Here is a 13,817-nt window from a genome sequence, read left to right as displayed (position 1 = left end):
TTCCTTCTTTAAGAACACGCGGCTGATGCGAGTCGAGCTGACAGCCACAGCTGGGGGGGGCAGAAGGGAGGATTTTACAGGAAGTAAGGGGGAGGGGCACTGACGACAGGTCGTTCATTACTCTGACTGAGTGTTGTCGCGGCGACCGCGCAGGTTTCTCACCCCCGTGCAGCAGCTTTATGCCGGGACTGAAACCCATCGGACAGGAAACGTCGTCTCACTGACGAATTATCGGGCGGCTGGAATGACTCAGGCCTTAATTGGCTCCTGGACTGTGGTTCAGGTGGGGTCCAGCCTGGACTCATCAGTTGTTTATATATTTTGAAATGAGTTGACACCCACCCCCCAACCCCGCTCCATCAGCTGGTTTACGCCCCCTGCGCCCATATTTCATCTTAATTGCTAGCCTAGCCGCGGCCGAGCGCGCCCGACAGCCGGGTCTATTTCACTCTGAAGAAAAACGCCGCAATAAAAATCACACTTTTTAACGCAAGGTATCTTTTACAGGCTTTTACAGAATGAAGTGATCACGAAAATTGAAGATTAGATTCCTGCGCTGTGGCAATAAAGCCGGAATTAACAGGCGCTGGCGCTCGGCGTGAACAATATAACAGGAAGAAGACGGAGGGGAGCCGCAGGAGTTATGGCGGCCGCGTTCGGAGAAGGACACCCAGATTATATCGTCACCTCTTAGTCATGACAGCTTATATTACAGGTAGTTTAAAATGCCAAGGTCAAAGGACGGGAGAGCTCCACCCACAGCTACATCCCCCCTACAGGTTGATCGTTAAACCCCCCTGGCAGCACTAAGAGGCTGTAAATTAGCCTTCCATATGGTCAGAAACCAACATCAACAACAGAATTATGGCAAATATCACCAAAATAACCTGTAGAGCTGTAGATGAATGCAGCAGACGGTGATACACGGCTAGCTTAGTTTCACGCTAGAAAACCCAGCAGTGGCGTACCGCAGGGGTCGATAATCGGCCCCTTGCAATTTAACACCCAGACACAAAGATCTTAAACAGGTTAAAATGTGTGTGTTGTGTTTAGTGTAAACATGCGGGCCCGGGACTCTGAATATAACGATAAGATTTAGATGGCAAATCTGGCTGATGTTGGGACGTTTCATCAGAAAAATCACGTCGTGATCTGAGGAAAACGAAACAGGAAGCATCCGACTGTCACGCCCAACATCTGTGACCCAGACATTGACGTTTTGTCTCTCATTTAATCTGTTTTCTAACGAAGACGGAGCTCCTAAAGTCTGACAGAGGTGAATTTAGACAGAAATGAGGAATAAACGGTGTGTGTGTGTGTGTGTGTGTGTGTGTGTGTGTGTGTGTGTGTGTGTTAGAGCTTTTTACTCTAATTGAAATTTCATGCAGCTGTCAGGACAAAACGTCCAAGAATCTGTAAAAACGAAAGGCTGTGATGCAGAATTTGAAGGAGCGTGTCCACACACACACTCGATAATAACAACAACGGAGGCAAATTGGTTCAAAATACAACCTGATGTGCATTTAGCAGTTAATTATCGTCTAAGAGGAGGTGGATCGAACACGAACGTTTTAGAGGAGAATACCAATAAAACACCCACAAGTTGCCCCAAAAAAACGACAGTTTAACTCAGGAGGAAACAGGAAGTGCGTACATGAGTCCTCAATGCTGATTGGCCGACGGTGGCCTGGACTCTTCCCACTCTTCTACATCCTTTCACATGCCTTCGTGTTCATACCCGACGATGCAAAGAGGAGCCCGCGGGTCACTTCTCCTCCACGGAGGCCTGACTTTAGCTAAATGAAGGCAGCCCTTTGGCTCCCAGGGCGGGGGGGCTGCCCCCGCTCTGATCCGCGCTCTCATGAATTAGACAGGAACAATGACAGCCCGATATGGCGCCGCTGAGCAGTAAATCCAGGAGCCTTGGCTCTGACATTACATCCCCTCTCCTTGTAATGAGCCCTCAGACCGCTTCGGTGGCCCTTCAGCCTGCCAGGGAAGCCTGGACCCGTCCCGCTCGCGCCCCTAACTGTCCTCTGGCTCCGCCCATCCCCTCTTTGACGTGCAGGTGGTGATTAAGACAAAAGCCTGCTGGCTTCTCCGGACCAGGGGGTCGGCGAGCGCGGCCGCTAATTACTTTAATTAATTAAATTCACGATTCCCTCGGAATTGAAGCCATTTATCAGCGGCGCGGAGCTGTGACCATTAATGATTTAAAGACATCGACAACAGGATTGAGGACAAGAGGTGCGCGCCCCTTCCGTGTCCTCCGCCGCACTTATAATTGCTTTGAGCAGATATTTGCGGAGGACAAAGGCGTTTTTTCTCCTCCCGGTTCCTCTCGCAGGAGCCGAGACAACAGAGGTGACCTCAGTCTCATCGCTCGCTGCCGGGATCCCTCTGTGGACGTCTCCCTTCTTATCTGGGTCTGGACACGAGTCTCAGGGCCCGTGTGCTCTAATCCTCTGGATCCCCCTGCAGCCGCCACCGGTACCATGTAATCCTCCTAAAATCTTCGTATCTGTGAAGGAAGCAAAGCGTCTCACTTGGAAATCTTCCTGTTGTGGGTTTAAAATGGAACAAACACCTTTGTTTGCGACCCATTAGAGTCTGGATGGAACCGGGACGGAAGTTTGTCTGGTTTTAGACCAAACACGCAAAATACTGGCTCTATTTCAATAAGCAAAACCCTCCGACGTAACACAATCTATCCAGAAACCTAGAATTAAACATTAACATTACACAATATATTTAACTTGGATGAATGATCTCCTACCATGAATGTTGTGGTCTGAAAGCAACAAGAGGCTCAAGAGTCATTGAACGCAGCACAGAATATATGAACTGTGACCGTGTGGTAGTGCTGACGCCACTAGCATAGATGCTAATCTTGTATTATCATTTCTATACAAAAATCTTGCCCAGTGACCGTAGAGACGCAGGAACCAGACTTCCCTGATTAAAAGGCACCAGTCTCAGGAAAAACAAACACATTCCCCTCCTGGCGTTGACCAGCCTGAACTCTGAGCTGGCCGAGGACGCTCGCCTCCAGAGTGTGATTCAGACCTCCGGTTAGCTGGAGTTCACTTGACGTCGTCTCTCTGGACAGAAGTTTGCATCTACGGCGGTGAGGATGCAAATGGGGGCACTTCGGAACTCAGAGGGATCTCAAAAACCCTCTAAGCGGGGATTTTCACCCCGATGATGGTGAATTCTGTCTGTGGATGCCACCGGTTAGCGCGCTAACGGCATCTGAGGTCGCCAACGATTGTAGCATCGTGTGTGTCTATACGTCAGGTTGTGTCTGTTACCCCCAGAGGTGCGTTTCCTCTTTTCAGGTGATCTCATCAGGCAACATATCAGAACAGCGATAACCTTCCCACGAGCCTCAGCTGTCCACAGGCGAATGACATTTACAAAAGAAGATGCAGCGTTACGACAGATATGAATCCCGGAATTCCACCAGGAACCTCTTCCATCTGTGCTGATTGCAGCCGTCTCAGGCAATCCTCATCCCAGGTGTGGAGCAGGTACCTCAGATGTGTCCCGGGAGCAGCTTTGCGTCTCTCTTCAGAGGGTTTTTTTTCCCCTGGATTAAGCTGCACGAAGCAGAACGAGTCGGTAGCTACAAACAGCGTCCAGAATCTGGAGAATTTCCCCAATAAAACAACCGGCATAGACTTGGGATCGCGCTTAACTTTCCACAAGACAGAGGCGCAAAACCATTTAGCCGCTTAGCATATCCTCGCCTGTGGGGGAAACACGCAAAACAAGGAAAAATGATGAAACAAACCGAATGGGAGCCAGTCGGGCGGGTGGGCGCGGCGCTCCGACTCTGCAGAGGTCCCGGAGGGGCGTCGAGTCATTTGGAGGACAAGGCTAAACAGGTACGCAGAGGTGGATTCAAGCTAACGCTGTGTTTCATTCCGCCGCCTCGTGCTGCAAATCCGAGCGGCGAAAGCAGCGACGGCGGCGTAATTTGTCACTATTTTGGCGACGAGGAAAGCTCTTCAAACGGCCGCCTTCTCGTTTTCCTGAACAGCCAGTCGGAGGGATTTCTGCTCCCAGCGGTTTACCCGCAGCTAGCTAGCGCCTGTGCGTAGCGACCCGACCCTTCCTCTCCATCACGGACGCAAAAGCTTTCATGTTCCTCAACTCGCTGCTTTCCTCCTTTTCGAATTTTCTCCTAAATGCCCGACATGAATAAATTGATTGCATTGTCCGAAATTCCCCAGGAGCCCCGGGAGTCCAATCATTCCGCATCATCATTCTCCCGACGCTCCCTGAATGAAAAACACCTCCGTGGTCCCGGCGTCTCCGAGGAGAAGAAGTAAAGAAAAGAGCCTTTAAATAAATGAAACTCTGAAGCCTCATCCGACACAGAACCTGCGCTCGGACCAGAACCCGCTCCGACTTCCTGGGTCTCTGACGACGGACAGGCGGGACAAGTTAGGACACGTGGAAGAGAAGAGGAAGAGTTTACCTAATGGCGACATCTCCGGCACTCCCGCTAAATACGGGCCGTCCGCAAACTTGGGCTCGTTGTCGTTGATGTCCTGGACCTTGACCACAAACTCCGACCTGGGCTCCACGGGCAAATTGGTGAGCCGGTCCACGGCCTGGGCCTGCAGGGTGTAGTAGGCCTGCACCTCGCGGTCCAGGCGCTTGGTGGCGTGGATGTCCCCCGTGTTCTCGTCGATGGTGAAGATGGAGGTGGCGCCATCGCCGGACAGCACGTACTTCACCTTCCCGTCGCCTTTGTCCACGTCTGAGTGCAGCTGCGGAGAAGAGAAGAGTCAGGGGACGGCGTTGGACAGATCACCGCGTCTTTGAATCAAACGCGGACTAAACGTAGCGCGGATGGTTTGCTAACTGTTGCTAACGTCCCCCCAGCGTCTGTTGAGATGAGCAGAGACGCGAAGCTCCGCGTTTACGCGCCGCTGGAGAGCGAACGGCGCCCCGATACCGGTCCTCCGCAATCCGCCGAGTGCGGATGAGTTTTGGAATGTTTATACGACGACGCCGGTGCCGATTTGTGCTTGAATTTGAACGTTTTCGTCGCAGAAATCGAAGAGGTTTCACTAAAATGTGGAGCAGCTCGGAGGCGCAAATCCGAGATAAAAGTCCCGTTTTTCGAGGCCGTTTCACTGTACTCGCCCGTACTTGCGTTCTTGTGAACTTGGGAAGCACCACCCAAGTGCTGTTCCAATCACAAGTGCACAAACTCCTACAGAAGTTTGCTTGCCTCGGATCGAGGAACGGCTGTAATTTCCCTCCCAGGATCTACTTTTTGCAACCTCGCCACGGCAGCCTTCACACAACGGCCACACAAACGAGTGCAAAGACGGTTTTCGCGCGTTGCCACCGAGGAAGGCTCAAAAGGAAAAAAACATCCTTGAATGCTTCGGAATAAAAAGCACTTGAATTTAGACCTTGATAACCCATTTTGAAGCCAGTGGCCTGATGGCTGCTGGCTCTTTCAGCGCGCTGAATATCACGGCGCCGGTCATGAATCCGAGGGGAAGGCCACCCGGGGCGGAGAACGATTAGTGAACGTTTCGCCGCTGTACCGCCACCTGGACGCTAGGGGGCGCTGCTGCGGACAACAGCCACGTTTTTAGGCATCGACTAGACAAGGAACCGCGCGGAAAACTCTGTTTTTCCTTAAATCAAACGCCAGTCAACTACCCGGGACCTTCTTTGAGACTGAAGAAAAGCGAAAAACAGCTTTTGTTCCACGTGGAGACGTAAATCTGGCGACGCCGTCGAATCTGCCGGATTCCCGTCGTCTTTTTTTATTGTTAAAAAGAACAAATGGGCACCTTGAGCGGGCAATCACGCGGCGTCTTCCCTTGTTTGCCACACAACAGCCGTTGTGTGTTCATGTCTTTTAATCTCGCCGCCATCACCCCGAACTGTTGTTCGAACTTCAGTTTTCTTTAGTTTGTCTGTAAATGTCAACATCTGATGGCGGCGTGAATAACGGCGGCGTTCCGGGGGCTGCGGGGACGGAGACTGATTAGGTCAGTATTGAATTGGTGGCGTTGACGTAGCGCGTGTTGAACACGGAATGTAACAACAGAGGCCTTTTATTAATGGATTCCATCAGCCTCGTTGATGGATGCCGTGTTAGCGGGGCGATGATTGCGGCGGCTGTGTCCTCGGGGCCTGGCGTGATTACACCACCTCGTATGGCGCTCGCCCTGTTTACTCGCCAGCTGCCGCCAGGAGCGGACTGTCAGCCGTGAAGAGTCAACATTTGGTATGGAGGACGGCCTCCGTGGACGTTTGTTTCTGGTAAATACCAGGGGAGGGAAGGACAAAACCGGTGGGCCGCCAAGAATGCGGGACGGGTCAAAGGTCATTGTCCGACCCCTCTTCGTGGATTCCATCTCAGAACGGCCGCCGCTCATCTGCAGGTAGCGGTTAGCTACATCTACGCCGCTGTTCTTGGTAAGCTGATGCCCGGAGATGAGACGTCTGCGGGGCTGGGAGGCACTCCGAGGGATTGGGGGGGGGGGGGGGCACCTGAACACGCCGCCTTCGCAAATCGGGGTTGACGCTTATCGTTGCTCTGTATGCAGGCAGCCCTCCAGGGAGCCTGTTAGCTTATCATTAGCTTGTTTATCTTGTAGCGGGAGAGAAGTGGGGGAAAAGCATGAAGCAGCTCCTCATTCGTGCTTCCCTCACTCATAAAAACTGGAAAATGTGCAAGTCTATTCTTCTACACATTTAGAGCTCTTAGAGGGGGTTGTTGGGGGGGGGGGGGTCCCTACTCGGCAGCTAGGACGAGTCGCTAAACAGGAAAATGTGATGACACTTGAGCTGAAATTAGTTTACGCTCCCACAAAACCACGATGGTGCACTCAGGAAAAGATGATTAGCTGTGCTCAGTGGGCTTAAGCTGGGATCACCGGATCACCCGGCAGGTCCCAGAGCAACGGGAAAGGGGGGGGGGGGGAGGACCCAAAGAACCTGGTTCTCCTGCCAGGATCCACGGTTACGTAACCACGATATTACAACCGACAGTAAAAGCAGCTGCGACTCCCAAAGAGGCGCCGGCGAAGCTCAAATAAAGACGGACAGCAACCAGGGGGAGAAGATGAAGGGCTAAATATTCAGGGGGGGCAGCTGTCAGTGACAGGGCTCTGTTCTCATTTACCCCCTCGCTGGCGTTCTGCTGAGTAGCCGCGGCGCTGGGCCCTGGATTAGCATCGGCAGCACAGCTCCTGATGGCTGCGCGTCCCTTTATTATGCAGCACACCGTGTATTTATTGCTGCCCCGGTTCTGTGAGTTACACCCCCGTGGCAGTCGCCCCGTTTTTGAGAGCACTTAAATACGACAATAATGCTAATCAATCAGAGCAACCGGCCCGTGTTGCTGCGGCGCCCTCCGATACTTTATTACATTGCGTGGATTTGTGCTCGGCACCGAGACGAGTCGGACTTGGATATTTACAGCAGGAAAATCCTGCTTCCATTTACCTGAAATCGGACCAGGATTTGCTCCTTCGGGCCATTTCTTATCTATTTTTGGAGACTCCGCGGCTAAAATCAACCCACTTTTCTTGTACTTGGAGGGACCGGAGGGCTCTTTCCTGAACCCCCGCGGGTACAGAACAAGGCGGGCGGCGGCGACAACAGAGATGATGATGATGACGAAGTCAGACAGCGGAGCAGGGGTGGAACGTTTGGGAGCCTGAGACGCTGCGGTTAGGTGGCATTTTGCTGGACGCTAGGCTAAAAGATGGTAAAATCATTCTCTTAGCATGTTAGCATGTCTGACCTGGACGACTGAGACCCTTCGTCGATGCAACGTCTTTAAAGATTAAAGGAACTTCTTTTTCTTGACTGCTTTATTTCTTTAGAAGCATCTGCATCAGCAGTGGAGGGTCCTAGTGAGCACTTGGGGGTTCGGGACCTTGTCAAGGGGAGCTCGGCAGCGCTCTGAGGGGGTCCTGGCACTTAAATTCCCTTTTTCACACTGGGGCCTGAGGTGAGAACCTTCTGCTTCCCAGAAACTTACTTGTCATTTACACACGAGATGGTGTGAAATTTGCACTCAGGTCCCGATTATAACAGATTTAAAGGGCTCTTGGGGAAGTTAAAGAGCAAAGATGAGCTTAGAAGCCCGAAAGGATTGAGAAATAAAAGCACTACAGGAAATGGGAGGCTAGCTTCAAGGCTTCTGTAGGCAAAACTAGGACACACTGGAGGGATCGGACCTCCCATCTCCAGGAAACTGGCCCCAAACTGGGATCAGAACCACTGATGAATGCTTCTATATCATTGAGAAACACCAACATTGCTTTGATCTTTATGGAGATACCAGCCCACTAGCTCGGCGTCTTCGTCGGCTACACAGACGTAGCCATAGATTCCAGAGGCGCCTAGCGAGCCCGCCGGCAGAACCGACGAGACGAATGATGGACAGTAAACGCGGTAAAAGGGTCTTAATGCTACGTGTCTCCATTCCGCTATAAATGGAAACATCGTACATGACAGTAATTGAATGTAAAAAATAAAGCCCGTTACCAAACAGCGGCTAATTAAGCTCCTCTGTTGTCACGCGAACGAAGACAAATCAGTTAACTTTAAAACCCAGCTGTCGAGAAGCGGCGAGGTAGCCTTTATTTTCAGAACATACGAAGCTTTTCAGTCATGTTGGTCTCGGTCCTCAACCATTAAGCTAACGCTAAGCTAGAACTTTCAAGTAGGCTTTCAAGTTTGCATTGAAGCAATTCTAAGTGGCAAAACGTGCACAGGTGTCATCCAGAACTGTATATAATGACGTACGTAATCCAGCTGTTAGCTTCCGCAGCAGCTGTTTTCACAGCTAATCTAAAGCTTAATGAATTGTGCTGTCATCTGCCGTCACCAGCAGAACCCTGACAAAGAACCGAGTCACATTATTTATATATCCACAACTTAACATCCCTTTAATTAAACTCTGAGTGTGTTTAAATGTCGTGATGTCTGATAACAGGCAGTAAATAAAAGGACTCCGGAAGAATTCTTAATGTTACTGTCATAATAAAAAGACATAACATCATTAAAGGGGTGATTAATTCATTAGCCCTTCCCTAAATGACACAGCTAAATTAAAACACAATAAACTCAGTAATAAATGGCTTTCCTGCTGGTGTTGTTTGGGTTATTAATGCTAATTTTCCTGAACAAAACTAGCATCTGGAGGAATGTTGGGCTCGCTGTCTGTACTGGCCACCGTGCTGGTGTGACACACATCAATGACAGGAATCATGCTAGCCACCGGGGCTAACTGGGCCTTTTATGATGCTTTTAAATGACATATTTAGCATGTGTGATTCAGATGTCCTCACAGCAGCAGATCAATGGAAGAAGCTTCATTTTAAAGTGCTCAGAGGGAGCAAATCCAGGCTTTTAAAGAGAGACGCTGGCGGCTTTACCGCGTGTCTCATGTAGCTAAAGGTCTGGAATGGGGGGGGGGGGCATCTCCAGGTCAGCCGGTGCAACACAAAAACTGAATAAATGAGATGGAATAGATAAATAATAAATGAATAAATACACGTTTTAGAAGGTTAGCCGCAGGTACCTTTTGAAGAAGCTATGGAAAGATTAGCATTTCTGCGGATAAATTTAGCCTTTTCAGTCTGAGATGGACGACAGCGCGTCGGCTGTCCGTCGTCACGGCGATCAGCTGCTGGTGAGTTCTCAGATAAAAACCAGCTAAGATTTGAAAACGGCCGAATGTTCTGCCAGCCGACAACTCTTTTCTCTATTGAATTAGTGACATTTTGGCACCGGCGTCCTGCTGAAAACGCCGGTCCGCGTTTTCTGCCGCAGCAAATCGGCCCAATTATCCGCTTTTAGCCACTCTGGAATAATAGATTTAATAGCTGCACTTATGGGACGTGGCTGGATCGGAGCGCAGAACAAAGCAAAACAGACGGGACTCGACCTGCAACTCCAGCCGATGGTGATCTTCAGCTCAAAGAGGGTTTCTTGGTTTGATGGTGAACCTGAGCAGCAGCGCTGGCAGAACCGACCCGCTCTCGCTCGCCCGCTCTCGCTCGCCCGCTCGCTCTCGTGACTTTTTCATTTGTTCCGAATTGATCTGCTGCTGAATCCCATTGAGCTTAAGTGTCCTTTTGGAAAAACAGAATTGATTCAGAGGAACCGTGATTATCCGAAGAACCCAGGCTTCACGCCGTCCAGAGAACCTCGGTGATCGATGCTAATGCTAACAGCAAATTATGAATTTAGAGCTTGAAAGAAATGACTTTTAAAACATGTATTTAATCGTTTAATGTATTTAATCATAAAAGAACACGGGTGGCAGCATTTATGAAAGAAAGAAATCTCCATAAAACCTTCAAAATGGCCGCAGAACGACGTGATTGTGATCAGCTGGTACGGCCACGCCCCCACTTCCTCCACTACTTCCTGTCAATGCTCGACCACTTCAGGAGGGGCCACGCTCCGCCAAAAGATGTTCCAAAGCAGCCGCTCTCCATCTGTCTCGCCGCCACTCCCCATTGGCTCTCACCTGAAAAGGGCCCGCGGCGTGCTACGATCGGGCACCATGTGGTTTATTGCCATGGCGACAGAGAGGCTGCGCGTGTCAGAGTCACATGATCGTGCTGACGGCAGAGTTTTTCCTCTGAATTATGATAATGGCTCATTTACCCTGATGATGCTGGCAGACATGAAACCAGTTATCACTGGGACGGTGGGCGGGGCTTAACAGGAGGGGGGGCTCTAATTAATCAATTAATTAATCAATTAAATCAAACTGTGGCCTGTGGAGTGGAGCACCACAGTTAGCTGATAACTCGTAAGTTTTCGATAAACGAAAGCTCGAATAAGTTGTAAAACTTCCACTTTGATACGTCAACAACTGGATACGCTTGCGGCTAATTTAGCATCAGTTTAACGATTCCGTTATTATCGTATATTTCCTGTCACTCACGATGATCAAATGATGAAATCAATGCCGTTTCATTAAGATTAAAGGCATCCTCGGTATTTTGTCTCCATCAAAGCTCCTGGACCAATAAAAAGTCTTCTTCCACATTTGATGACGATAATCTGGATTAAAAATGCGGCCGGTCTTTACATTTAGGTGACATCAAAGGTTCGCATCCTGAGCTTTGTTCACCATCGGATCATTATCCACCTATTTCCTCCTCGTGTGATGAGAACCGCAAACTTCTAAAGCCTGTTGTTGTTTAAAAAAATCTCCTTTTGCGGAATTTTATTAAATTAAACTCAGGGTAGAAATGAGCTTCTCCAATATTCCGCCGACCTCATTTCCCTCTGATATTGTCTCCAAGGTCAACAGAAAGAGGCGATGCGAACGCCGAGGCGCATAAACACTTATTTTATAGTGGTTGCGGCCCCATAATTTCCTTTTGTTGTTTCCTTTTGTTTGCCGTCTGCCCCGACGCGCCGCAGGAAGCAGGTTCCCGCGTTGTTGTGATTAAAATGGCAGAAACTCTCAAAAACGAGGCGAGGTTAGCGCTCGACGACAGACGCATCAATAAAGCTGGCAGACAAGGACGGAGACCCACCAGATATTAGAATATGGATCAAGAGGCGGATAATTGTCGCCGTTATTACCCATAAATCACACGGTACCGAGAAGCTCAGCGACGACTCGCGCTCCTGTTGCTAGCTTGAGGAGTTGCTAGCTTAAGTTTCGCCTTGTCGTCCTCCACCTTCGTCCCTCAGCAGCGTTTGTGCTGCCGAAGGTTGAAATAAAATGAAATCCATGTTTAAAAAGAGGGTAAAACTGACATCCGACCTTCCAGAAGGAAGTCTGGGTTCACTCAAATAATGAAAGAGATCAAAGCATCAAAGAGAAACAGCACATGAAGGCCAAACGTCTGAAAGAATCAGGCTTTTGTTTGGCCTTCTGGGTGATGAAGGCGGGGGCTTTGAACTTGAGCGAAAAGAAAAGACGACTCTGATGTCAGGAGATCCACAGCGATACGTTCAACGCGCATTTCTTTATTCGACATTCAAAATTTCCGATGAAGATGAAACGGCGCTCCGGAGAGTCCGTTTACGTGAAGCTCTTTTCACAGAACGGTGTCGTTAACAGGCCTTTGTTCCTTTGATGCTTTGTTCCAACGGTTGGATGTCGCATCGACACCGTTGACTCTCGAAATCTACATGAACGGCGGATGTAAACGTCGCCTCTCTGTCCGGAGCAGAACCCCGGCCGATATCTGACGGATTCTGAGGAGGGATGTTTGTTCGTAGGGGAGGAAAAGGAGGGAAAACGGCCGTTCTGTGGTGGAAGAGGCATCGGGGGTCCGGTCTGAGGCGCCGCCTCACAGACGCCCTCCCAGGACGCCAAGATGGCGGCCAGCCCGGTGTTTGGACTGGCGGGGTGCGACTGGAAAGGTCAAGGCGTCTCCGGGGCGACAGCGAACACTGTCACCACCTGCGGGAGACGGTCCATTTGTCTAATGTGCCATTTCCAAAGTGGAACCTATGTAACGGCGCCGGCGTGCCGGGCTCGCCGCGCGTGGCGGCCCTTTGAAATTTGACTAGAGCTTCAAACTGTTTACCGACGTGTGGAGGCTGACATTTATTGAGCGCGGCCTTTGGTAAAAGTCATGTGCGGCGAGACCGTGACGCTTCACAATCGTCGGGGCGCCTTAACAGACGCGGCGCGGCGTGCGTCCGCGGAACGGCGAGGATCATCGGTCCGGCGGAGTCAGGATGAACGACTGGACTCAAAGGGAAGAGCGAGCGTTTGTGGAGGAGGAGGCGCGCCCGCGTCCATCTGTGCAGGCCTGTGTGGGACGTCAGCTGCGCTAACAGAACGGGCAGAAGGAGGGAGGTGTCGCTCGCCGCTTCACGCCGCCATTTCCCAGATGACCTCAGCAGCAGACATTCATGTTCCGCAGAGCAAGAAATCACAAAAACTCCACGTCTCTGTTCTCGCTTCAGTGGAGATCGGTCACATTTAGCTCAGCATGCTAATGCTTCTAATTATGAGGCTAGCACGCTGGTTATAACAACAGGTACCCACACACACACATACACACATATATATAGTTATATATATTTATTCATATGTAAAAAGCCTTTTTTAAGGATAGCGGCGTGCCACTTGGCTCGATTTTAGGACCACTGCTCTACTCTTGTCTAAAAGCACCAATTGTATCTTTCTACATTTATTTAATAAAAACAGCATCGCTATCACTCCAGGAACAAAATGTGTGCCATTATTTTTGCTTTCAAGCTAACGCCAGACAATATTACACACTTTCACCGCCCCCCGATTTCCCGTCTGACCGAAAAGTATCGCACCTTTACAACAAAACTCGCTCTCGCCGCGGCTAACTAAAAGCCTCCATTACAGCAGCTCTGAAACCTGTGAGTGTCTGAGAATTACAGAGCTTTCACGGGGTCCCTGAAGCTCACGTCAGGCTTCCGCTGAGCCAGAATTCACCTTTCTTTTCTTTCACCTTTGCTTTCAGAACTTTCAGAGAGAAGCAAATAATCGTGAAAACACGTGATGGCGCCTTCTTTTACGTCAAATAAGTTGGTTCCATCTTTGACAAGTTTGTCGGGGTCATAAAGGTCTTTCTGGAATTTCGCTGACGGCGCGGAAAAAAGAAGAATAATAATAAAACTTAAGCCTGTGTAAATTTGTGCTGACGCCACATTGAGCCGTGTGGCTCAAACCTCCCTCCCTTCTTCAGGGAAGGATTGAAAATTCCCAACTGAATCGGGGGAAAACGGGCGTGGAAGACACGGATAACGCCGTCTCCGTTACACTCCCGACAGCACCGCAACAATCCGAAGGGATTCTAAACAAC

General features: G+C 50.1%; 1 protein-coding gene across 4 annotated transcripts in view; it reads right to left on the bottom strand.

Moving 5' to 3' along the window:
• The window catches only part of LOC130514104 (cadherin-7-like), a 72,166-nt gene that overhangs the window by 26,848 nt on the left and 31,501 nt on the right, over window positions 1–13,817 (bottom strand). For all 4 annotated transcript variants that reach the window (XM_057013466.1, XM_057013463.1, XM_057013464.1 and 1 more), the window contains exon 3: window positions 4,484–4,778. In XM_057013466.1, coding sequence (XP_056869446.1) covers window positions 4,484–4,778 — 295 coding nt within the window. The remainder of the gene's footprint in view (window positions 1–4,483; window positions 4,779–13,817) is intronic.

This window comes from Takifugu flavidus, chromosome 17 (genome assembly GCF_003711565.1).
Source record: "Takifugu flavidus isolate HTHZ2018 chromosome 17, ASM371156v2, whole genome shotgun sequence".
Taxonomy (NCBI): domain Eukaryota; kingdom Metazoa; phylum Chordata; class Actinopteri; order Tetraodontiformes; family Tetraodontidae; genus Takifugu; species Takifugu flavidus.
This window is presented reverse-complemented; position numbering and strand designations above follow the sequence as displayed.